This window comes from Lampris incognitus, chromosome 10 (assembly GCF_029633865.1).
Source record: "Lampris incognitus isolate fLamInc1 chromosome 10, fLamInc1.hap2, whole genome shotgun sequence".
In the NCBI taxonomy this organism is placed as follows: Eukaryota; Metazoa; Chordata; class Actinopteri; order Lampriformes; family Lampridae; genus Lampris; species Lampris incognitus.
In genome coordinates this window covers 4,607,894-4,635,571 of record NC_079220.1, presented here as the reverse complement: position 1 = coordinate 4,635,571, position 27,678 = coordinate 4,607,894, and the positions used below count along the sequence as shown (strand labels likewise).

Genomic DNA, 27,678 nt, shown 5'->3' with positions numbered 1-27,678 from the left:
CCGCTCAGCCGCCTGGCGTACGAACCGCAGGGCGGGTATCGTCAGCGGGAGCGCGTGAGGGACTTGCAGGGTGGGGAAGTTCCCGGGGATCGTGTGGGAGGTTTGTGGGTCGGGGTGGGACCAGCCTCGTCACCCAACCGCCACCGGGGACACGGCGGGACAAGGAAGCGAGCTTTCGCTGGCGTTTAAACTTGCTCCTCCCTTCCTGTTTTTTCAACCCCGCTCTTTTGTCGTCCGACCTGGATTTGTTTGGACTGCTCTGCCGAAGTACGGCAACTCTGCACTCGGGTCTTGTGACTCGTTCCATCACGGAAACCCGCGGTGGTTTTACGGGGATGACGTCAGCTGAAGCGCCGCAGACTAACCCTGCAATGTGTCTCTGTTAGGAGGAAGCAAGGATCAAGAGGAAAACCCCGTTCTGAATAACTGACTGAAATCTCGGTCTGGGACAGCAGCAGCACGGGCCGGCCTGCCGCCCAGTGGGGAAACCCACAACTTCAAATACCACAGAGCCAGAGGTGTGAGACAAGGGAGAGGACTTGGAGCCTTCTTGGCTCAGAAAACCCTTTAGATTACAAATCTTTATCTACTGAGCTCGATTTGACCCCCAGCATGTTAGTCCGGGAAACAAATGAGGCTCCTCAGAGTCGGGCTGTAAACTCACCGCCACACACATAACAAATCAAGGGCACCACGGTCTAGTCCGCTACAGGTCTATTCTGTTGCAAAACCAACACGGGGATCGCCAGTTCGAATTCCCCGTGTCACCTGCGGCTTGCTCGGGAACCCAAATGTGGGTATGTGCCCTGGTCGCTGCACTAGCGCCTCCTCTGGTCGGTCGGGACACCTGTCTGGGAGGGGGAGGGGGAACTGGGGGGAACAGCGTGGTCCTCCCACATGCTACGTCTACCTGGTGAAACTCCTCACTGTCAGGGGAAAAGAAGCGGCCGGCGACTCCACATGTATGGGAGGAGGCATGTGGTGGTGTGCAGCCCTCCTGGATCGGCAGAGGGGGTGGAGCAGAGACCGGGACGGCTCAGAAGAGTGGGGTAACTAGCCAAGTACAATTGGGTTGGAAAATAAATAAATAAAGGGTACCACCACAATCTTCCCTTCATGGCTGAAATGGATTTTATGGGGAACCCCCACCCCCCCACCCCAGCCCTGTGATGATCTGGCGGCCTGTTCAGAGTGTCTCCCCGCCTGCCACCTAATGACTGCTGGGATAGGCTCTAGCATCCCCGCCACCCTGAGAGCAGGATAAGCGGTTTGGACAATGGATGGATGGATGGATGGATGGATGGATAGATGGATGGATGGATGGATGGTTAGATGGATGGATGGATGGATGGTTAGATGGACCCCCCCCCCAAAAAAAAGTCCTTCACAGCCTATTGTATTGAAAGTGCATTTGGCCATGGTGTGTGTGACAGGAGCTCAGCTAACGTAGGACAGATCCTCCGTACAGCAGCTCATGCTGTGCAGTCGTCCCTACAGCCACTCGTCCCACCAACTGAGGCTCGGTGGCTCATTTTCAGACATTGGCTGTGTTCACGGAAACACACTCAACTGAACGACAGCATGTTGCATTCCCCACATTCCCACCACGGTAAACCAGTCAACGAAGAGGATTACATCTGGCTCATCTGGATACAATGTGGACTAACACGGCTGAAAAGGCAACTTTGATGAGTGATGAAACGTATCCGTTAATAAACATTGTATCCAGATGAACCGATTCAGCCTCCTTTCACGTTCTGACCTGGATTCCTGAGCGTGCATCTAAACCAGTAAACGTACTAACATTCAGCGCAGTCCCAAACCCGATGGTGCGATGCAAAAAACACCCTCGCGTCCTCCAGTAACGAGAAATGGTCTGAACTTGATTTTCGATTATTTCCAACACGTCTGGTTACAGACGCCGTTTCAGACGCACCATGACTACCACCACCGAGGCCTTGCAGTATTTACAGACTTTGGACAGCGGCCATTTTAAATTGGTTGAAAAATTTAACTAGAAGTTGTTAAAATGTTAATTTTGGTGTCGGTCGTTTCCTGACAGACATACTGACATATCTAATGCGTTAATATCTCAACTGGGTATTCATCTTGACAGACTATACAGTTTAAAAACCGTGGCGGTCAAAATGACCGCTCACAGTCATTTCTCTCCAATTCTATTTGGCCAATATTACCCCATCTTCCCAGTCGTGTCGGTCGCTGCTCCACCCCCTCTGCCGATCCAGGAGGGCTGCAGACCACCACACGCCTCCTCCCATACATGTGGAGTCACCGGCCGCTTCTTTTCACCTGACAGCGAGGAGTTTTGCCAGGGGGACGCAGCACGTGGGAGGATCACGCTATTCCCCCCCAGTCCCCCCCCGAACAGGCGCCCCGACAACAGGAGGCGCTAGTGCAGCGACCAGAACACATACCCACATCCGGCTTCCCACCCACAGACACGGCCCATTGTGTCTGTAGGGACGCCCGACCAAGCTGGAGGTAACACGGGGATTCGAACCGCCGATCCCCGTGTTGGTAGGAAACAGAATAGACCACTATGCTGCCCGGACGCCCGTTTCATTTATTTTTTCTACATGTCACGTGTTATAGCCTCGTTACGTTTGTTAGATTAGTGATATGTGTTTTCCATTTTGTTTCTCAGGTAATATTTTCACTATTTCAACTTCGCTATTCAAGTTCCACCACGTCTCTCTGAAGTTTCAATTGTTTAGAAATAGTATTAAAGTTGTTAAGATGATAATCTTGGCGTCAGTCGTTTCCTAACAGACATGCTAACATATGCAGTACATTAATATCTCAACTGCGTATTTATCTTGACACAATATAGAGTTTAAAAACCGGCGGTCATTTTGACCACCCATGGTCGTTTTAGGTAGGAGTGAAATCCCGGTCGATCTAGTGTTAAGTTCATTCATTCATCATCAGCGGCTCTCAACGGTGGGGTCGTGGTGGCAGCAAGCTAAGTAGGGCACTCCAGACATACCTCTCCCCAGCAACGCCCTCCAGCTCCTCCTGGGGGATCCCAAGGTGTTCCCAGGCCAGATTGGACATGTAGTCCCTCCAGCGAGTTCTGGGTCTACCCCGGGGTCTCCTCCCAGTTGGACGTGCCTGGTAAACCTCCAAAGGAAGGCGCCCAGGAGGCATCCTGATCAGATGCCCGAACCACCTCAGCTGGCTCCTTTCGACACGAAGGAGCAGCGGCTCTACTCCGAGCTCCCTCCGGATGTCTGAGCTCCTCACCCTATCTCCAAGGCTGAGCCCAGACACCCTACGGAGGAAACTCGCGTCAGTGTTAAGTTATATCACCATATTACCAGAACCACAATCCCACACCATGTCACCACATCAGCACCATATCTATGTGTGGCCCGGCTCTACGGATAACATACCCACGTACAGACCGACGCATAATACCAGACGGGTTAACGTGACACTTGACAGGGTGCTTGGAAGTCTGGAAAGGTGGTGTGATGGACCACTGTTTAAAGCCCTGACAGAACAGCCTTCCACTTGTGGACTTGAGGCTTACAAAGCAGCACTGTTGCTGCACCCTTTACTGAAATAAAGGAGCAGCCAGGAAGCGGAACACTTCCTCCTGCGAGACTGTTAAGGTTTTGTCGTACAAGCAAAATTTCAAAATTCTCGGCTTCGTTCCAGCAGCATACCACTAACGTTACACACCAGGGCTGATTCTCTCTCTCTCTTCTTCTTCACCCCGCACACACACACACACACACACGGTGGCCTGACTCTTGTATTGTACACTTTGATCACAATCAGTGAATTCAATTCTTGACTGGTACGGTGGCACTTTGGACATGTGACAGAAACACACAGAAACCCCTCATGCCTCCGACTTCAATCACAATCCATCCATCCATCATCCGAACCGCCTATCCTGCTCTCAGGGTTGCGGGGATGCCAGAGCTTATCCCAGCGGTCATTGGGCGGCAGGCGGGGAGACACCCTGAACAGGCCGCCAGGCCATCACACACACACACCTGGGGACAACGTAGTACGGCCGATTCACCTGACCTACAGGTCTTTGGACTGTGGGAGGAAGCCGGAGCCCTCGGAGGAAACCCACACAGACACGGGGAGAACATGCAAACTCCACACAGAGGACGACCCCCAAGGTTGGACTACTCCTGGGCTCGAACCCAGGACCTTCTTGGTGTGAGGCGACTGCGCTAACCACTGCACCACCTCAATCAGAATCTAGTCCCTGTAATTACAAGAGGAATTGAATACACTGCGGCCCGGACCCGTCCCACACCGACACTTTCATCCGGCCCACATACCGTGTGGAGTGATGGCACTTGGGCGGTCCGCTCCTGTTTGCCAGATCTGGGCCAGAACCAAGCCATAGCAATGCTGCATGTGGCACATATTTGCCACAGGTGGCCATATTTGTGATATTTGGGCCGTATTCATCATTTACCACCCCGGGCCACTTCAGGGTCACATCCAGATCACATGTTGCCCAGAGCACCGCATCTTTGCCAAAAAAGGCCCACATGTGATTGGGCATATTTGGGCCATATTTGCTGTTATACATGTGGGCCACTTCAGGCTCACATCCGTTTTGTCAGGGCCAGAAGAAGGCCGCCAGTGCTGCATCATTGCCTGAAGTGGCCCACATCCAGATGCTATCTGGGGTGGTAGTCTGCAGCCCTCCCCGGATCGGCAGAGGGGGTGGAGCAGCGACCGGGACGGCTTGGAAGAGCGGGGTAATTGGCCATGTACAACTGGGGAGAAAAAGGCACAACCCCCCCCCCCAAAAAAAAGTTGGGTTTTTTTGGCTTTATGCGTTTGGTACAGAAATAAAATATTTTTTCCACGTGCACATGGGACTCAAAAATTGTGTATTAGATCCATGATTAAATTAACGGCGGCATGCAAATGACATGTTCCATGCTCCAGGGAACTTTCCAGAGAGTCTGATGACACTGCCAGAACAGCACCAAGAAGCACGTGCGACCAGTTCCCGATCCAAAAAAAGCGTAAGCAGAAACCTACGCCTCCTCGCCACAGCTCTACTGACACAGTTATTGTTCTCTAAAGGCTTACTTAGAATTGTGCGTTGGCCCAAAGACTTACTTAGAATTGTGCGTTGGCCCTAAAGAGACAACTGGTTTGGTCAGAGTGTTTGCCTTCTGGTTATAAACAGAACTTTAGCACACCGAAACCTGCACCGTGTGCAGATTTCGGTGCGCTAATAAGGGAAGGTCTGGTTTCTCACCTCTTTGTCTGGGACATTTATTCTTACTTCTTTCACTACAAGCGTGGAGGAAATAAATAATCCCCCGAGCAGCGAGCGTTAAGACCGTGTGTCTGGTTCCCTGTCGGCACTGGCCGCAGTCGCTGGCAGCTAGTTATGGACGCCGACGCTCTGGTGTCCCTCATGTCTGCTGTGGGAACGCTGCTCAGGTCCTTCATGGCTGCCTCACAAAAACAACCAGTTTATGTTCGTCGTCCAGCTTTAGCTGTCCCTTGTTCACTTCCATCCATCCATTCTCCGACCATCCATTATCTGACCAGCCATCCAACATCCATCCATCCATTCTCCGACCATCCATCCATCCATTATCCGACCATCCATCCATCCATCATTCATCCATCCATCCATTATCTGACCATCCATCCATTATCTGACCATCCATCCATCCATTATCCGACCATCCATCCATCCATTATCTGACCATCCATCCATCCATCCATTATCCGACCATCCATCCATCCATTATCTGACCATCCATCCATTATCCAACCATCCATCCATCCATCCATTATCCGACCATCCATCCATCCATTATCTGACCATCCATCCACCCATTCTCTGACCATCCATCCATCCATTATCCGATCATCCATCCATCCATCATCCATCCATCCATCCATTATTTGACCATCCATCCATCCATTATCCGACCATCCATCCATCCATTCTCCGAACATCCATTATCTGACCAGCCATCCAAGATCCATCCATCCATTATCCGACCATCCATCCATCATCCATCCATCCATCCATTATCTGACCATCCATCCATCCATCCATCCATCCATCCATCCATTACCTAACCATCCATCCAACATCCATCCATCATCCGACCATCCATCCATCCATTATCCGACCATCCATCTGTCCCTTCTCCGACCTGCTCATCCTGCTCTCAGGGCCGCAGGGATGCTGGAGCCTATACCAGCAGTCATTGGGCGGCAAGCAGGGAGACACCCTGGACAGGCCGCCAGGCCATCACAGGGCCACACAGAGGACAACCCAGGAAGACCCCCAAGGTTGGACCACCCTGGGGCTCGAACCCAGGACCTTCTTGCTGTGAGGCGACCGCACTAACCACTGTGCCACCGTGTCGCCTTGTTCAGGTTTTCATACAAATAGTCATATACAGACATGCAAACTCCACATAGAGGATGACCCAGGACCGCCCCTAAGGTTGGACAACCCCGGGGTTCGAACCCAGGACCTTCTTGCTGTGAGGCGACCGTGCTAACAGTGTCTGTGTGGGTTTCCTCCAGGTGCTCTGGTTTCCTCCCACAGTGCAAAGACATGTAGGTCAGGTGAATTGGCCGTACTAAATTGTCCATAGGTGTGAATGTGTGTTACTTTAATTGGTCAATCAAATCTATAATAGAGATGATGTTGCTTTAGTCAATCTCCATGACTTTTCCAAAACTTTTAATCATCATTTTCCATACTAACTGACTTTTCACTGTTTTTCGTCACCATACGAGCCATGCATTACATCACCATCTGTTACTCCACTAACAAATCCATCCGTCCACTTATAACTGGGTTCATCTAGGGACGCCCGACCAAGCCGGCGGTAACACGGGGATTCAAACCGGCGACCGCCATGTTTGTAGGCAACGGAATAGACCGCCACGCTACCCGGACACCCAACTCGGACGGCCCATTTTAGACGTCCGTTTTCCTCGTGTCCTCTGCGTCTCGCATCGTCGCCGCCGCTGCCTTCTGATTTCTCCATGTGACTCGCTGTTTACACCCCACGCTTCCCTCCCGGAACCTCAGCTTCCACCTATGTTGGCACCACACAGCACCGCTTCCCCCGCTGACCCCCCCCCCCATTGGCCTCATCTGTTACGAACCCTCTCACCGGGATGTGTCCCATTCGGCTAGGCACCGGGCCTCTCATCCGTACCACATATCTAACAGTAGAAACACCAACAACCGAATAGCCGCAGTAAATATCTGCAGTTGACGTCCCATTTGCTTCTCACTCTGCTCCGACACCAAACAACTGTGGCCTCTTGAATGTGAGAGCTCTTGGTAATAAGTCCATCCATCCATCATCCAAACCACTTCTCCTGCTCTCAGGCTCACGGGGGTGCTGGAGCCTAGCCCAGCATTCATTGGGGGGCAGGCGGGGAGTCACCCCGGACAGGCCGCCAGGCCATCACACAGGGCCGACATTGTTTCTAATAATCTGGACTTTTTTATGATGACCGAGACCGGCTGTCCCCAGGAGACACTGTTCCCCTGATTGAGCCCCCCACCCCCCGATTTTGCCTGTTTCCATATTCCCAGGCCCTCTGGAAGAGGGGGTGGCCTAGCTGTTTTTTTATAAGTTAGGTTTTACGTGACATCCCTGTGACTGTTAATCTTATCTCCTTGCAGGTTTTATGTTTTTTAACCACTGCCCCCCCCCTTTACTCCGCATCTGGATTTACAGACCCCCTAATTCAGCTAGTTTTATTTCTGAGTTTTCTGAGCTTCTATGTATTGCCATGCCTAAATATGACAGTGTGCTTATTCTTGGTGATTTTAATATGCACGTGTGTTGTCCTTCCCGTTCCCTGACTTCACATTCGGTAGATCTTATAGACTCCTTCAACCTCATTCAGTCCGTTAAAGGGACCACATTTTAGATGTTCTACTCTCATCTGGTTTCTGTCGAGGGTCTTAATCTGGTGGCCATGCTCGTAACTGACCGTAAGGCTGTTGTTTTTAAAGTTCCACTCCAGCTCTGTGTTCCTAGTCGCCATCTTAAAACACACTCTCACATTCTCAGTTCAATTTTGTGATCCTTTAATCCCTCTACACCCCCTCTCAACCCAGATACACTGTTCGATTCATTCAGTGATCACCGCCTAGCCATCCTCAACCATCCATCCATCCATTTTCCGAACCACTTATCCTGCTCTCAGGGTCGCGGGGATGCTGCAGCCTATCCCAGCAGTCATTGGGCGGCAGGCGGGGAGACACCCTGGACAGGCCGCCAAGCCATCACACAGGGCCGACAAACACACACACACATTCATACCTAGGGACAGTTCAGTACGGCCGATTCACCTGACCTACATGTCTTTGGACTGTGGGAGGAAACCGGAGCACCTGGAAGAAACCCACGCAGACATGGGGAGAACATGCAAACTCCACACGGGACGACCTGGGACGACCCCCCAGGTTGGACTACCCCGGGGCTCGAACCCAGGATCTTCTTGCTGTGAGGCGACTGTGCTAACCACTGCGCCACCGTGCTGCCGATCCTCAACCAAATCGCACAATTTAAAACTAGGAAACAAAAATCAAATGGCCTTCCCCTGGCTGAACGATCACACCCATGCCCGTAGAAGACTGTAGAAAATCTGAACGATCGACGAAGGTCAACAAATCGAAATTAGCACTTAACCGCTTCGGAGTGAGAGGATGGTGGCGCGGATTTACGTTTGCAGCAGCCTCACCCAGTACCGTCCATGCAGTGTCTTTGTCCACCCTGCGAGTTTGTCTTTGTTTAATGGCTGGGAGAGCTGGCACTGGATTGGCTGAGAGAGCTTGGTCTGCTGTGTCCTGTGGGCCCAGCTGTGCCCAAGGAGGTTAATGCCAAGGGCGGTCCAACAGGACACGGAAGCGGGGCAGGCTAAGCTAACTGCTAGCCCATGCAGACCAGCAGTTCCGATAACACTGAGGGTGGTCTGGCGCGGCCTCGCCTAGCCTTGACTGTTCTTAGTGTCGTGTGGAGTGCGGGGAGCTGTGCTGAAGGTGTCTGGCTGGGAGAGCTGGAGTCGGATCGGCTTAGGGAGCCTGGTCTGCTGCGTCCTGTGGGCCCAAGGACCACGGCCCTGACCAGAGCTGAGCCTGAAGAGGAAACACCGAGGGCGGTCTGACAGGACGCGGAAGCGGGGCAGGCTAAGCTAACTGCTAGCCCATGCAGACCGGCAGTTCCGACAGTCATCCTGGCTGCTGTTGGTTCTCCTGGACAGTGATTTTTTTGTTGTTGTTGTTTAGTTTAGATATATGTGTTAGTTTGGATATGTGTGTTTTGTCTTTGTGTTGCACTGTGGTGGGCTGGAGGAAACGACATTTGACATTTCATTTCATATCATGTGGGGAAGTGCATGAAATGAAATGCCAAATAAAGTGTTGCTGATTCTGTTGTTATTATATCTTGTTCTATTTCACATTGCATTTATTCACCGACCGTATTTAAAAATAACTGAGGATCATTTTATTATAATACGTGTTCTGAGTTTTGAATGGTTTTTGAACAACACCGATTAACGACCTGGCCGTCTGCCATTCCAGCTGGCACAGAAATAGAAACTGGAATCCGCCACCAAAAGCCCTGCCAATTCAAGCATATTGGTCTTTCTTGTTGGTGTGCTGACGTGGCAGGGTGGGGGCATGGAAAGGGGGGAAACAACAGTAGAAAATGAAAAGAAAGTGGAAGCCAAGGTGTGAGTCCCAGAGCACTGAGAAAAAGGCTCTTGTCCTCATGAGACGCCAGAGCTCGGCAAACAAAAGACGAGAGGGCTCTGTCACACGACGATTCAAAAATAAGAAGTGGACTAAAGGCTTGATGACGCAGGAAATGTGATGGCACGACTGAACATCTAACCGCAAACCTGCTCGCTCGCTGCAGCTCCCAGCTGTTCGTTTTTGAGCGTGAACGGCAAGCGAGCATGTTTTCAAAAAGAGAAACCCAACAAATCAGGTGAGTAGCGTTTATTTCGTAGAATGTGCTGACAAGCGAGGAGAGTGTGTTGAGAAAGGGGAAGGAGCCCGTCGAGGGGCTGATGAATCAGGAATAAGGAACACATATTTGTCATTTCATTCCATGCACTTGTGCACATGAACGAAATATCGTTCCCCCAGCCCACAGCAGAGCAACACAAAGACAAAAACACATACCCAAGCTACAAAAACACATATATCCAAACTACAAAACATATATATCCAACATATCAAAAAAAAAAAAAAATTTTTTTTAAATGCAAATGCCAGGATGACTGTCGGCATTGTCGGTCTGCATGGGCTAGCAGTTAGCTTAGCCTGTCCCGCTTCCGCATCCTGTAAGAACGCCCTCGGTGTTTCCTCCTCGAGCGCAGCTCCAGGCAGGGCCGTGGTCCATGGGCCCACCAGACGCAGCAGACCAAGCGCTCCCTCAGCCAATCCAACGCCAGCTCTCCCAGCCAGACAACTTCGACAAACCTCCCCGCACTCCACGTGACACCAAAAACACAGTCAAGGCCACCGCCAGGCCGCCCTCGGAGTTATCGGAACTGCCGGTCTGCATGGGCTAGCAGTTAGCTTAGCCTGCCCCACTTCCGCGTCCTGTCAGACCGCCCTCGGTGTTTCCTCCTTGGGTGCAGCTCCAGGCAGGGCCGTGGTCCCTGAGCCCACCGGGCGCAGCAGACCAAGCTCTCCCTGCTGATCCAGCGCCAGCTCTCCCAGCCATCGAACGAAGACACAAACTTAGGTGCAGACGTGGACAAAGACACTGCATGGACTATACTGGGTGAGGCCACCACAAACGTAAGTTCACACCGCCATCTTCCCACACCGGTACTGGGCGAGGCCGCTGCAAACATGAATTCGCGGCGCCATCTTTATTCTCACAATGAAGACAATGACAGCGAGAGAAGGTTGGATGATGTGGGGATAGTGAATCAGGAAGTGCGATGGATTAGCAAGAGGCAAGTGGGGGCAGCTATAAAGAGGATGAAGAGTGGAAAGGCGGTTGGTACAAATGACATGCTTGTGGAGGCGTGGAGGTGTTTAGAAGAGATGGCAGTTGAGTTTTAGGTAGATGAACACAATCTTCTGTAGTACCTACAGAAGTATAAAGTTGCAGCCACAGCATGAAGTGATGAGAAAGAGTAGTAGAAGAAGCTAGGTTAAGAGGAGAAGTGATGATCAGCGAGCAGCAGTATAGTTTCATGCCACGAAAGAGCACCACAGATGTGATGTTTGCTTTGAGAGTGTTGATGGAGAACTATAGAGAAGGGCAGAAGGAAGTGACATTGTGTCTTTGTGGTTTTAGATAAAGCATATGACAGGGTGCCGAGAGAGGACGTGTGGTATTGAATGAGGAAGTGGGGACGGCAGAGAATTATGTAAGAGTGGTGCAGGATATGTATGAGGGTAATAATAAGAATAACAATAAGGATAATTCATGTTATTTGTGGGCGCCTTTCAGAGCACTCAAGGACACCTTACAGAACACGGTAAAAAACAAGCAGCGCTGTATCGGACAGCATAAAATCAAAACAAAGCAGGGTAGACGATAAAAAGTCAAGCAAGAGATCAGCAAAAAGTACTTATCAGCAGTCAAACCACAAGAGAAGCAGAACCTGGACTAGGAGCTAGGAAGCTCAGACAGGTTGACACAATTTCATCAATGTTATACAAAAGCAAAAAGTTGAAGAAGCAGTCAGAGAAGCCTCTTGCCACAAGGTGCCAAGGTTTGCCATCATTCTTCATGGTTGTTTTTCATGATAGCCAAAAATAGATGAGGTTAGTATCTGGATAGAATATGGATATTGTCATATGAGACCAGATGTGTTGTGGGATTGTGGTTCTGGAAATATGGTGATATAACCGAACATTCCTTGGTCTTAAAGGCTACATTACAGTAAAGTGAGACTATTTTCTGAACTTATTCCACTGTTTTAGTGAAATGTGCAATGAATGTCTCTACCTGCTTGATCATCATATCCACATTACTACTACTACTACTACTACTGCGACTACTTCCAGCTGCTCCATATTCAGCATCCTTCTCCCAGTATACCCAGCATCTCTCCTCCACACATGTCCACACCATCCCAATCTTGCCTCTCTTGTTTTGTCTCCAAACCGTCCAACCTGAGCTGTCCCTCTAATATACTCGTTCCTAATCCTGTCCTTCTTCATCACTCCCAATGAAAATCTTATCATCTTCATCTCTGCCACCTCCAGCTCCACCTCCTGTCTTTTCATCAGTGCCACGGTCTCCAAACCATATAACATAGCAGGTCTCACAACCATCTTGTAAACCTTCCCTTTAACTCTTGCTGGTACCCTTCTGTCACACATCATTCCTGACACTCTTCTCCACCCACTCCACCCTGCCTGCACTCTCTTCTTCACCTCTCTCCTGCACTCCCCGTTACTTTGGACAGTTGACCCCAAGTATTTAAACTCATATGCCTTGGTCACCTCTACTCCTTGCATCCTCACCATTCCACTGTCCTCCCTCTCGTTCAGGTATATGTATTCCATCTTGCTCCTACTGACTTTCATTCCTCTTCTCTCCAGTGCATACCTCCACCTCTCCAGGCTCTCCTCCACCTGCACCCTACTCTCACTACAGATCACAATGTCATCCGCAAACAGCATAGCCCACATTACTAATGATCATTAATCAACATTTTCTAATGTGCAATAGGCCTGTCAGATAGCATTTGAAATTCGAATGTACATTCGAATTATGGTAATAATATTCGAATTTGAATATGAAAATATGAAATTCGATTTTTTTGTAATATATTTTTCCCCCTTATTAATATTATTATTATTAATGCACACACGTTTAAATGGAAATAAATGATGGTTTCGTGAAACGTATTTTATGAAAATAAGCATAGCCTACATCCGTAGTAAAACCGGAAATTAAAAAGCTCTTGTCAGTTCCCACGCCGAGCGGGCGGGCTCATAGAACACAGGAAATGGCGGAATCCGAGAAGAACGTTGGCTGTGACCCAAGTGCTAGCACTAGCACTAGCACATCTCCTGCGAGAGTCATTCATACTCCACAACATCTGAGAAGTTACGTATGGAAATTCTTTGGGTTTTGGGCTGTTAATGGGAAAATCGAAGAGAGAATATATCCACACCTCGGGAAGATGGCTCAGAGATACCTCGCCGTGCCAGGGACATCCGTGCGCTCTGAGCGTGTCTTTTCTGATGCGGGAAACATAGTCACCAAAAAAAGGAGCGCTCTCGAGTCTGAACACGTGGACGCTTTGGTTTTTCTCGCAAACCACTATTAGCACAACTTCTTATACTACTACAGTGAGTAGGACTCTTGATTTTATTTTTTTAAGCCCCGTGGGTCATGGATAATTTACTATGCCTATGTTACTTACGGTAAATTCGTTAACACCATCTGGCCTTTTCCTAGTCAGATTTATTTTACTTGTATGTTACTTAGAGTAGGCCCTAGTTAACATCATCTGGCCTTTTCCTAGTCAGATTTATTTTATGTTTAGGGGTGCTCAACAACAGTTTTTGGACTAATATGTGCGGACAATGTGCTGGAGTTGTATGTTGTCATAAATATGCTGTTAATAAAAACACGGGCTACAATAGACTTACTCTCTCTGTATTGATTTTTGGGGGTGATATGCAAATTCAAGGTATTCGAATGCCATTCGAACCTCAGTGTGTAATATTCGTTATTCGTTCGAGGCCTATTTTTGGCATTCGTTCACAGCTCTAGTCTGCAAATATTTTATGAAAGTGGCAATAGTCAGCCACAAAAATATCACTGATTATACACATCGAGGTATATTGAGATATTTGATTTTGGCAATATTGCTAAGCCCTATTTTTTATTATTATTTATTTATTATTTTTCCCTTTTTTCTCCCAATTTAGTGGCCAATCGCTCCCTATTTTAGTTCAAAACACCCGCCCTCGTACTGCATGTGTTCGCCAACTGCATCTCTTTGGCCGGCAGTCTCGAAGGAGACGCCTCGCCACTTCCACGACAAGGCGACTCCAGGCCGAACCACTGCTTTTTCCGACACACACAGAGACACATTCATGTGACGAACACAAGCCGACTCCGCCCCCCTCCCGAAGACAGCGATGCCAATTATTGCCGCTTCATCAAGTCCGGCCATAGTCGGATCTGACGAGACCGGGGCGTGAACCCCGGTCTCCAGTGGGCAACTGCCTCGACACAAAGCCGATGCTTAGACCGCTACACCACCGTGGACCGCTAAGCCCTAGTTCATAATCTTCATGATTGGTATGAGTTATTTATTTTGTTAAATTTGACACAACTCAGCAACCCCGACTGACACTTACTAATCATCTTACTATGTTTCAGGGAAGCAGAAATATTTCCCATTGCCCCCTCAAGTGCCAGAGGTATTAAAGCTAGAGACCACGGTACAGCTCGTTCATGCACAAATGTAAAACGCAATTTTAAGGAGTGAGTTTCCAAGCAGAACTCAATGGCTTCCATCCCATGTGTACCAGGCTGGTTTATGGGCACAATGAGTGCTGTGGTGTGTTGTGTGTCTGTGTGTTAAGGAGGAAGAAAGTGTGTATTGAGAGAGAGAGAGAGAGAGAGAGAGAGAGAGAGAGAGAGAGAGAGAGAGAGAGAGAGAGAGAGAGAGAGAGAATGGTAATGTTAGAGGTATAGATAAATGGAGGGGTCATAGAAATACTGATTTCTTTGAGAATCTGAGTGAATGTGTTGAAACCAGTGATTCTGGAGCCACCACAGTGATTTCATGTCTTAAGGAGCACATCTCTTCCCTGAGAGGATTCTTTCAAAAATACTTCCCAAACAACAGTGCTGAGTATGACTGGGTGACAGATCCATTCAGTGCAGCAGCACCTGCTGATTTCAGCTCTGCTGAAGAGGACCAGTTCCTCTTCAGCAGATCCTCAAACCTCGGTCTTTTATCCATCCCTCACCCCAACTCCAAAACAAAGAAGCAACCTCACCTTTGCAGTTTTAGCCCCAAACTCTGGAATAATTTTCCCCAATCCATTAGATTCGCTGAATCTTTGGACTGTTTTAAGTGGCTTCTAAAAACCCATCTTTTCAGGCAAGCCTTTTTACAGATCCCCATCCCTGCCTTCTGTTTGTTTCGTTTGTAGCTTGGTCTGTGTGTTTTAAAAAAGTGCTATATAAATAAAACATTGCTTGCTTGATTGTTATCTGCATTATTTTCCCAAAACAATGAAGGGTCAGTTACTAGAGAGAAGTTATTGTTTTTGGAAGACTTTTCTTCAGTTATAAGATATACTAACTTATGGAAGGAAAGTCCATTTATGATATTGTTAAATGATAACTATCCGTAAATGATAACTTTGATAACATAGCTTAATGCTGCCATGGCTACAGGAATGGATGTCATAGTATGTCTAATATTGGGACAAAATAGCTATTTTACAAAAAAGAAAAAAAATGCGTAGATGATTTAAGTCTATTAAGATCGGTTACATTTTGCTGTATAGGATATGTCACAGTTGTATCAACAGTCCACAGCTAGCGCCTCCTCTGGTCGGTCGGGGCGCGTGTTCGGGGGGGAGGGGGAACTGGGGGGGAATAGTGTGATCCTCCCACGCGTTACGTCCCCCCTGGTGAAACTCCTCACTGTCAGGTGAAATGTATGGGAGGAGGCATGTGGTAGTCTGCAGCCCTCCCTCGGTCGGCAGAGGGGGTGGAGCAGAGACCGGGACGGCTCGGGAAGAGTGGGGTAATTGGATGGGTACAATTGGGGAGAAAAAGGGGGGGAAATCCACAAAAAAAAAAAGAAAAGTAGTTGCTTAACTTGTAGCATGCAAAATTATTTCAATATAAAGTCATTAAATCATAATTCTAGTGTGGTTCATAAAAGAAAAACTCACACGGCAACACAGTCCCGGTCCACCTCTGTGCTGGGACCACGGAAACATTCACGGGGTGTGTAGGCTGGACCTGGCCCAGCTGTACATCGTTATTTTATTTTGCGTTTGCAAAACAAATCAAACACGGTGTGTGCCAAAGCCGGGTCAGACTTTCATCACTACTATGCTACAGTACACGGTCTGATTCGGGGCCCACTTATCTTTCAAAGGATCTTGATGCGTATGCCTTCTTGGCAAGCCTGGGCCAGTTTAGACCACAACAAAGCAAAAGGAATTTTGCCAGCGAGGGGAAAGCAGGGACATGCAGATGTCTGTACCTCTGTGGGAATGTCCCAGACCAGCCGCTGAGGGTGTGGGAGCGAGCGATCCACCTCTCCTTTACAATGTCCATCTTCCGTGTAGCCGAGCTGGAAGGTGTCCGTGGCCAGGGTGTACTGGAATGAGAACGAGAGAGAGAGAGAGAGAGAGAGAGAGAGTCTTTTAAAACAGCTTTTATTTACACAGCAGCTGAAACAGCAAATCCTCAGGCAGGATTACTGCAGCGCCATCCAATCACAAAAACCCTCCCTGTCACACACACACACACACACACACACACACACACATGCAGCATGAAGGGTGAAACTCTGGCACTACTTTGCTGTACGATACGTATCACGATACAGGGGTTACCAGTCAATCTACTACTTTCGGCTGCTCCCGTTAGGGGGCGCCACAGCGGCTCATCCGTTTGCGTCTCTTCCTGTCCTCTACATCTTCCTCTGTCACACCAGCCACCTGCATGTCCTCCCTCACCACATCCATAAACCTCCTCTTTGGTCTTCCTCTTCTCCTCTTCCCTGGCAGCTCCATATTCAGCATCCTTCTCCCAGTATACCCAGCATCTCTCCTCCACACATGTCCAAACCATCTCAATCTTGTCTCTCTTGCTTTGTCTCCAAACCGTCCAACCTGACCTGTCCCTCTAATATACTCCTTCCTAATCCTGTCCTTCTTCATCACTCCCAATGAAAATCTTATCTTCATCTCTGCCACCTCCAGCTCCACCTCCTGTCTTTTCATCAGTGCCACTGTCTCCACACCATATAACATAGCTGGTCTCACTACCATCTTGTAAACCTTCCCTTTAACTCTTGCTGGTACCCTTCTGTCACACATCACTCCTGACACTCTTCTCCACCCACTCCACCCTGCCTGCACTCTCTCCTTCACCTCTCTACTGCACTCCCCGTTACTTTGGACAGTTGACCCCAAGTAATTAAACTCAAATGGTCAGTATATGGTGATATATTGTGATACTGTAAGACAGGTGATGTATTGTGATGTCATAGGCCTGTGTCCGCTGTGCTTATGCTACTTCCTGTCTCAGTTTACGTCGCTGTGTTGCAGTGGAAGAGTCAAATGGCTGAAGATAGACGACAACACTGCTATCTAGGGGTCGTGGGGTTACACACAACACAACATGTTGTCACGAACCTTCACATGTAAACAATTAAAAATCCATACAGTGGTTTTGAGAATCGATGCAGTATCACAAAAGATAACATCACGACACTCAAGCGTATCGATGTTTTCTCACACCCCGAAGACCCACCCCACCCGCTAAAATATGCGTTATTTACTCACCTGAACCCGACCCCACCCGCTACATTTAGCCCAGGCTGCAGCAGCGTGAGCGGTGTTGCACTGTTTGGTGTTTGAGCTGGTTGCCCAGCATCATGTAGTGGTTGCTAAGCACTGACGCCAGGCAAACATACCTTAGCAGAACAGCATTTGGGTGTAGGCCACTAAATAAACACACAAATCGTCCCAAACGGCATTCTTTATTGCTGAATAGCAGCAAAGCAAGTAGACCCCCTGTTATAGATGTCGACTCTGTCTCACTCTTTCTCTTTTGCTCACACACACACAAACGCTCCTTTCTAACCAAAAAGAAAGAACCTTTGGCCCAAACATGGCCCACATCTGCCGTTATCTTACGGCCCACATTCGGCCTTGAATGACGGCGTTGACTCAGGGTGAGTGTGGCTGCCTCAACTCAGCCACATCTGGCCCGCATAGTATGTGCCGTAACCCGAGTCAAGCCCGGTTCATTACATTTTGAGCCACACCTGGCCCACAAAACACTTGCCGTAACCCAAGTCCAGGCCCACGCAACAGTTGCCAGCGCCGTAACTGAGCCGTAAGTACCAAAAGTGCCCCAGATTAGGCCCAAACGTGTCTGCTATCTGGGTAGCCTAAAGCATGCAAGGTTTCTGTAAGTTGCTTATAACTTACTCTGAACACTGCTTTGCCATTTTACTGACCCACCCGCCCGAACCCGTACTACTTTCTAGTAAGCTTACCCGAACCTGCCTGACCAGTGGGTCGTGGGTCGACCCACGCATCACTAACACACACACACACACACCTAGGGACAATTTAGTACGGCCGGTCCACCTGACCTACTTGTCTTTGGACTGCGGGAGGAAATCGGAGCCCCCGGAGGAAACCCACGCAGACACGGGGAGAACATGCAAACTCCACACAGAGGACGACCCGGGACGACCCCCAAGGTCGGACCACTCCTGGGCTCGAACCCAGGACCTTCTTGCTGTGAGGCGACCGCGCTAACCACTGCGCCACCGTGCCGTCAAACACACACACATGACATTAAGAACTGAGAACAAGTGAACCATCTTCCGTCAGTGAACATAAAACCTGTCTTAACCCCCACAGAGCCCCGAAAGAGTCCGGATTACTGGTCAGGGTGTAGAAAGCGTGCTCTATCCTCAGACGAGACGGAGGAAAGTTATGGGTGCTACTTCTGACATAGGCCTTCTGAAGACTGGGCTATGTGTAACTATGCTACGTCTGACATCGAAGGACGGCACCCTTCTGGTCTCTCTCACTTTCTCCGGCAAAAGGGACTGACGGAAAGTATGCCCCAACTCCACCTTCTCACTTGCCCGGTCTTAACCATCCCTGTGTCCACAGCTTCTGTGCAGAGAACATTCTCAGCACCGAGGGGTAAAAACTACACGACACTCCACTGGACAGGCTCGTCTGTCAGCCTTGGCTTTAATCTCAGTCGAGAAAGAACTTCTTACGGAGTTGAAGTCAAAAGGCAAACTGTACGGGGGCGTCTGGGTAGCACAGTGGTCGATTCCGTTGCTTACCAACACGGGGCTCGCCGGTTCGAATCCCCGTGTGACCTCCGGCTTGGTCGGGCGTCCTTACAGACACAATTGGCCATGTCTGCAGGTGAGAAGCCGGATGTGGGTATGCATCTTGGTCGCTGCACTAGCGCCTCCTTTGGTCGGTCAGGGCGCCTGTTTGGGGCGAGGAGGGGCAACTGGGGGAAATAGTGTGATCCTCCCACGCGCTACGTCCCCCTGGTGAAACGCCTCACTGTCAGGTGAAATGAAGTGGCTGGTGACTCCACATGTATGGGAGGAGGCATGTGGTAGTCTGCAGCCCTCCCCGGATCGGTAGAGGGGGTGGAGCAGCGACCGGGACGACTCGGAAGAGTGGGGTGATTGGCCGGGTACAATTTGGGAGAAAAGGGGGGGAATTAGTAGAATAGTTTTTCTGCAATATGTATATCCACCACCTTCTTCTGTGGTGGAAGGGGACAGTATGGGGAAATGGTTCAAAACTAGAATCAGACTTTTAGGGTTTTTGTTTTTGCTTGTAGTTGTGAAAATGTTAGTCGTTAGCAGCGACTGGGACGGCTTGGAAGAGTGGGGTAATTGGCCAAGTACAATTGGGGAGAAAAGGGGGGAGGACAAACTGTACGACCAGGCATTTGCAGACTTTGTTAAAAAGGATCACAGGATGGACTTTGTTTCCAAGTGATCTTCATCTGGCGAGTACGCAGCTTTTCTCAATAATCAGCTGGTTTTCTCTATTTTTATTCTATCTCGAAATTATGCAACCCCCTCCCCCCTTTTCTCCCTAACTGTATCCAGCCAATTACCCCACTCTTCCGAGCTGCCCCGGTCGCTGCTCCACGCCCTCTGCTGATGACGGGCCATACGACTGTATATCCATATGCATGTGAAACCGGTGATTGCTGATCGCGTATGACTCCTGTGACCTATTGCCAGTTTCAGTCCACGACTTCTGCGAGCCAAAGAAGCCGGTTCGCCCTCCTCTGCCCGTTGCCCCCATCTCTTTGTCCTCGCCCTCTCTTCGGTCTCTAGGAGCTCTTCATGCATATACTCTGGCTCAAATAAATAACGGGCGGCCATCGAATTCAAATGCCTCATCCACATTGTCGAAATGAGCTGAATATTCAGCCACGACTTTGGAACTTGCTAGCGGTTCCTCTGCGTCTCAGGCGGTGCTACCTCAGATGAACGGTCGGCTCTGAGAAGATTCGGCACGACTTCCTCTTTCGTAAACATCCAAAACCTTTAGTAGCAAATCAACCTAAAGCCCGTCCATAATAATGAAAGGCAGCCTTACTAAGAAAGATGTGTAGGTTAATAGTGAACCATAAAATAAAGGGGAAATCCTACATGTAAACATGTTATACCAATACTGCTGGCCCAGAGACAGATCTAGGCAGCAGAGGCCTGAAAACTTAGGCTAGTTATGCCATGATATCACAACGAGAAGGAGGAAAAACAGCCATAGCCATAACTGTATTATCACCCAATATTAGATATGGTTCTTCCAGCGGGAGATAAAATCAGCTCCATTAAAACTAAATGATGGTCTGTAAAAGCATCAGGATGGATCTGACAATTAACAACTCGAGCAGCGGAAGAACAGGATTCATCAAGTCTGTCTCATCTAGCCGCACTAACTCGACCATCTGATATTTTCACCCAGGTGTACCGTCTAACTGTAGGCTGTTTCTTCCTCCACACATCGACCAAACCAGTTGACTGAAGGTGTGGCTCCTCTCCAGTCTTATCTAAAGTAAAATCAGTGCAACAACTCCAGTCGCCACCCAGTATAATGCCCTCTCCTGGATCAATGTCACTGAGTTTTCCTTTCAGTATTTTAAAAAGCCCTTCACACGCAAGAGCCTTGATTGGGTGCATAAATCATTACTTATTATTGTTATATGTTTTGTTCTTGGCAAATTATCTGTTATCAGTTTTTGTTGCACTATCCAGCGTGCTATCCAGCCAATAAGTAAATTACTGAGAATTGATGCGCTTTGATAACTGACGCTCAACACAGATGAACAACACCATGTAGCCTGTGTGTGCAGAACAAAAAATAACAAAAAAATATTGCAAAATAGTTAATTAACTTTAAAGGAAAGCTTTATTTGTGGGGGGGGGGGGGTTCACATTGCATTGCAATAGCCTGTTTAAAGTGATCATATACCAAACAAGTGAAGGACTTCAAGTATCTCGAGGTCTTGTTCACGTGTGAGGGTAGGATGGAGCGGGAGATTGACAGGCGGATTGGTGCAGCATCAGCAGTGATGTGGATGTTGTACTGGACCGTCGTGGTGAAGAGGGAGCTGATCCGGAAGGCAAAGCTCTTAATATACCAGTCATCTTGGTTCCAACCCTCACCTATGGTCGTGAGCTTTGGGTAGTGACCGAAAGGGGGAGATCGCGGATACAAGCGACTGAAATGAGTTTCCTCCGTAGGGTGTCTGGGCTCAGCCTTAGAGATAGGGTGAGGAGCTCGGACATCCGGAGGGAGCTTGGAGTAGAGCCGCTGCTTCTTCGCATTCAAAGGAGCCAATTGAGGTAGTTTGGGCATCTGATTAGGATGCCTCCTGGGCACCTTCCTCTTGGTGGACTCCATGTCCAATCTGGCCTGGGAAAGCCTTGGGATTGTGGAGTACAAATTGTACTCCATGTGCACTCCGTATGTACTCTGTAGCTTTCCACTTCTCTGTGTGTATGAAACTTCTCACTCACTGCAGACACACACACATGGCCACTAACTCCCACACACTGCGGACACACATGGCCACTAAACCATGAGGGCCTCTCCGGCCTGGGACAGCAAAGATAAGGGTAACGGACCCACAGACACACACCGGACACAGGACATGATTAACATAGATGTTTTCCTGCATTCCGTTGTAAGACAACACCTTGGTTAATGCAGGAAACGTAGGGTATGACGCGACGGACTGCTCTATAAAAACCCACTGCCTCCAGCTCAAGTTAGAGCATATCCTCACAGACTGACCTCTGTGACTATATGACTCTCCATCTGCAGATGCATTAAAGATTCTCTGTTTGCTCCAATATCTGTCCGATGATTATTCTTCCCAGGGGTTGCTGGGGCAAGAGCCCATTAAAAGGATAACAAAATCCACTACAGGATCCCCCAGGAGGAGCTGGAGGGCGTTGCTGGGGAGAGGGACATCTGGAGCGCCCTACTTAGCTTGCTGCCACCGCGACCCGACCCCGGAGAAGCAGGTGAAGATGAATGAAGGAATGAATGAATATACCGAACAACTAATCAGTGCTGACACTGTATGTTAACAGAGTGATGATAATGTAGTACATGCTTTGAATTCCTTAGATATAGCAATGCAGTGTTCAAAGCAGACCGATGGCATGCAGCAGTTGATAGAACGCTCATTCCAAGCATAAGAAACTTCAGACTTGGACTTGGACTTGCAAAAAATGACTCATGAGCATCTCTGTTCCAGCCTTACTCCGTACAGGAGGAGCAGGCCTTGGGAAGCGCCCGCTGCTCCCCTCCCCGCTGGCAGCCACATCGGCTGCAGTGGGCCCTGCTGCATGCTGTCTGTGGGGACAAGCAATCTGTTCGTGACCCACATCTCCACACTCAAAACAAGTGATACCCCCCCGGAGCTACACCATGTAAAATCCTCTTCATGCCCAACACGGAAAGAGACATCCAGGGTTTGGGTCGGAGAGTCCAAATACATGAACACTTGTCTCCTCAGAGACTGAACATGCTTCAGTTGGCGTCCTTACAGACCAGACTCACCATCCGGAATCCACTCGCAAACCTTGCACAGCGCGTCAGTTCTTGCGCCAGCGCCTCGCTGGAAATAAGAGGAGGGACTCCGGACACGGTGATCCGGGTGGAAGGCACCGCCAGCGGGGAAACTAGTGTAAACTCATCATTTACGAGCAAGCCGTTTTCTATGAGCTGGTTGACAAACCCCTGTTCCTTCATAGATACAACCGCCACTTTATTCCTATGTGAGGCATATGAGATGTTTCCATGCCCCACCTGTTCTCCTACCACCAACAGCACCCGCTCCACCGTGGTACTGGGCCACGGTACGACCCCTCACCACATGGCTCAAAGACAGGGACGGCATCTCAAAGGACGGCATGCCCAACAAGAATCATGGTTTACTTTCCGCCAAACACCACCCCTGAACACAAACAAAACTACACTAAGTAGGGAAAAAAGAGAAATTAAGGAGAAGTCAGACTCTCTCTGTGTGGGCGTCCAGGTAGCGTAGCGGTCTATTCCATTGCCTTCTATCACGGGGATCGCCGGTTCAAATCCCCATATCACCTCCGGCTTGGTCGGGTGTCCCTACAGCCACAATGCCATGCCTGCGGGTGGGTCACATACCCCCCATATGTGGGTATGTGTCCTGGTCGCTGCACTAGTGCCTCCTCTGGTCAGTCGGGTGCCTGTTCGGGGAGGAGGGGGAACGGGGGGGGGGCAGCGTGATCCTCCCATGCACTACATCCTCCTGGCGAAATTCCTCACTGTCAGGTGAAAAGAAGCGGCTGGTGACTCCACGTGTATGGGAGGAGGCATGTGGTAGTCTGCAGCCCTCCCTGGATTGGCAGAGGGGGTGGAGCAGAGATCGGGACGGCTCGGAAGAATGGGGTAATTGGCCGAGTACAATTGGGGAGAAAAGGGGGGAGGGGAGTCAAACTCTCAGCCAAACTCACCACACTCTCCACCACCAAACTCCCAGCATGCACTCAGAGAGAGAGAGAGAGAGAGAGAGAGAGAGAGAGAGAGCAAGAGCGAGAGAGAGAGAGAGAGAGAGAGAGCGAGAGAGAGAGAGAGAGAGAGAGCGAGAGAGAGAGAGAGAGAGAGAGAGAGAGAGAGAGAGCAAGAGAGAGAGAGAGAGAGAGAGCAAGAGAGAGAGAGTGAGAGAGAGAGAGAGAACATAGACAATACAAAAACACACACAAATCTGCTGAAATACTACAATGAAAACTTATGATGGAAATAAAATTCGTTCATCTGTGTCTGGATGCCATCAGAATAACGTGTGGCGGCAATGAGAAGACGTAATGGAGGTTAAAAACCAAAACAAGGAAATCTAGTGGCAATTAAATGTTCCAACTCGGAGTTTAAAAATCCTCCAAGATCATCCGCTCCCCTTCCACGACCTCTCACTCATGAACGACAGAGCCGTCACACACCTCGCACCCACAACGGTGAATTGTACTGATCAATCCATATTTCACACAACTGTCGTCAGGCCACAGACGCAGGACTCTGAGAGGAAGAAGAGCTCGTTTTGGCAGAAGCTGTCCCTCCTGCCATCATCATCATCATCATCAGGTCGAGTATCCTCGGATAGATCCGACCCTCTCACGCCACCCGTCTCTATCCTGCACAGCAGTTGGAAGATCCTCAGAAGGACATCCTGTATCGTCGACAAGTTGATTGATGTAATTTCTTGCAGGTCTTTCCACGTCCGGGCGACCAAAGCAGAGTGTCGCTTGCAAGTTCTTCCTTGCTCCTCCAGCAATGATCAGCAAATCGAACCCTTCGTTCTCGGACAGTGTTTGAGATGGCGGGTATGTTACCACAAAGACAATTTTTCGTAGGGTGCTTCTTCCAGGATACACTTAGTGCAGCACGCAGCATTCTGGTGAAAGCCCCATCGGGTTTGGATTCAAGCGGTTTAGTGAGGGTCCAAGAAGATGCTCCATAAGTGAGAACGGACTCGACTGTCGCTCGAAAAAATCCCCACTTCGGTTTGTCTGGTAACGTGGACTGATGACGTTAAGTCCCTCAACGGCACCCCAAGCCTTTCCAATTCGAAGCCGCACAGCTCTTTTGGTGGATTTGATGTTGCTTCCCAAGTAAATGAATTCCGAGACAGATCCGATGTTATGACCATCTGCCGTAGCAGCACTAAACACACTGCCCCGCTGATTTAGCACAGCGCCAGATGTATCTGTGGCTAGGACACGGGTGAGGAACGAGTGCTCTAGTCAAGTCAAGGCAATTTTATTTGTATAGCCCAATATCACAAATTGCAAATTTGTCTCAAGCGGCTTTACAGCAACACAACATCCTGTCCTTTAGACCTTCACACTGGATAAGGAACAACTCCCGAAAAAGCAAACCCTTTAACATGGAGAAAAAATAGGGAGAAAGCTCGGGGAGAGCAACAGAGGAGGGAGGGATCTCTCTCCCAAGACGGACAACGTGCAATGGAGGTTGCGTTTACACAATGTACACAATACAACACTTGACACAATTATAATGGAATTATGAAGTCTAGTGGTAGCTAGCTGTAGTAGCAGGTAACACAGCAGCGGCAGAAGTCAGGATAACCATGACAACCACTATTTACACATCCAACCCTGTTTCTGCTCATATCTTGGGATAGGCTCTGGCTTTGGTTTTCAGGCGGGAGGCTGGCGCCGCCGCATAATTTATGGTCACACACGCACAAACTTGAAGCAGTGGAGGAAAAAAAAAAAAACCCACACACATGCAAAAATGTACACGTACCTCCCAGAGATGGGCGACTGTGGGAGCGTCAGCCCAGGAGTGCTCTGCGTTGAGTCCATTCTTGCCGTTCTTGTAGATCACGATGGAAAATGATTTATCAAACCACCTGACAGAGACAAAATGAGAGGGTCAAAGTGGGGGTAAAGAGAAATCCTTTAAAACCCTTTAAAGTTAAGAGTTAATTTCCTGCGTTGTAGAGCGCGATATATCTACTCCCGTATTTTCACAATGTGTGTCTGGTGTGTGGAGTGTGTCTGTGTGAGAGTCTATAAACGGCCAAACTAAAGCACTTGGGGCCTTGATTCTTTTTGGAGGTTATTGGGGAGGATCAGGGGCACCTATAAAAAAATAGCAGAAAATTAAAATTATGCATAATTGTGCATAAATATGCAAAACATGCATTTTTCTAAAAATGGCTAAAAACCCACTTTTCTCGGCATTTCAGATGATTCTGAGCATCTTTAATTTTTTCACCTATATAAAAAAAAAATTCTGGGACTTAGAAATGTTTTGGCATTATGCAAAATATGCATTTTTGCAAAAATGCACTTATGATCCTAATTTTTTTGGAGGTGGTAGGTATTGTTCCAGAGAGGACCAGAAAAATAGCAGAAAATTAAAATAATTATAATAATTATGCATAATTATGCAAAATATGCATTTTCTAAAAATGGCTAAAAACCACTTTTCTCGGCATTTCAGATGATTCTGAGCATTTGGGGGGAGGGAGTTGGAGTGGGGGGGTCTAGGGGCAGGGGGAAGGCGGTTAGCTGGCAGGATGAAGAGGAGGGAGATTTAGACGGGTGGAGAACCAAACCACTACATTGTAGCGGGGCTCTTCTAGTATATATATATATATATGAATAGAACAAGAACCAGTTATCATCACAGGGGGTGACATCCAACGACGAGTCTCAAACATGAGGAGTGGGACTGCACCAGTCCCTGACATGATTCACGCCTACTGGTTGAAGAAGTTAACGGCACTCCATGAATGCCTGGCAACACAGATGAACCAGCTGCTAACACCAGGGTCTCACCCTGACCAGCTAACGCAGAGGAGAACAATACTGATCATGAAGGATCTCCACAAGGGTACAACACCCTCAAACTACCGGCCGATAACCTGCCTCTCCACAACATGGAAGATCCTGTCAGGCATCATAGCAGCTAAGTTCAATGGGCACATGAGTCAATACTAGAGCAAAATTCAGAAAGGAAATTGGAACAACATCAGACGGTCAAAGCATTAGCTACCGGTTGATAGAGAAGTCGCCCAAGACTCTAAGACCAGACAGACCAACCTGAGCACAGCCTGGATTGACTACAAGAAAGCCTACGATTCAATGCCCCGCACATGGTTACTGGAGGGCTTGGCACTAAACAAAGCAACGGGACACTAACATCCAACACTACAGGCCAACGCAAAGACAACTGTACAGGTAACCATCAAACGTGGCATATCCCAAGGTGATGCACTACCCTGCTGCTGTTCTGCATAGGCCTGAACCCCTTCAGTCAGATCATCACAAAGAGTGGACATGGATACAGGTTCAGAAGTGGAGTTACCATCAGCCACCTCCTATACATGGATGACATCAAGCTGTATGTCAGGAATGAGCGACACATCGACTTGCTGCTCCACCTGATCAGGATCTACAGCAATGACGTCGGGATGTCATTTCGCACGTGACAGGTGCGGTTGAATGGTGGCAAAAAGAGGAAAGGTGGCGAGCACTGAAGGGGTTGGATTACCAGATGGCAGGATAACAGACATACAGGACAGTTACAAGTACCTGGGTATTCCACAGGCAAATGGAAACCACGAGGAGGCAGCAAGGAGGTCAGCTATAGCCAAATACCTCCAGAGAGTGAGGCGGGTCCCGAGGAGCCAGCTCAATAGGAAGAACAAGATCCAAGCCATCAACACGTATGCCCTACCAGTCATTAGATACCCAGCTGGAATAATAAGCTGGCCAAGGGAGGCGCTAAAGGCCACAGATACTCCTCACAATGCACGGAGGGTTCCACTGTATGATACGTGAAAAGACGGGGCCCACCTAAAACCAAGTTTAACTTCTTTTTTATTTGCA

At 48.9% G+C, this 27,678-nt stretch overlaps 1 protein-coding gene across 1 annotated transcript in view; it reads right to left on the bottom strand.

Annotated features, from left to right (window-relative positions):
• Positions 1 to 27,678, bottom strand: part of cpt1a2b (carnitine palmitoyltransferase 1A2b) — an 81,441-nt gene that overhangs the window by 26,781 nt on the left and 26,982 nt on the right. Inside the window, exons 11-12 of the mRNA XM_056288639.1 lie at positions 25,586 to 25,691; positions 16,237 to 16,353 (exon numbers count right to left, since the gene is read on the bottom strand). Of these exons, the coding sequence (XP_056144614.1) occupies positions 16,237 to 16,353; positions 25,586 to 25,691 (223 nt within the window). The remainder of the gene's footprint in view (positions 1 to 16,236; positions 16,354 to 25,585; positions 25,692 to 27,678) is intronic.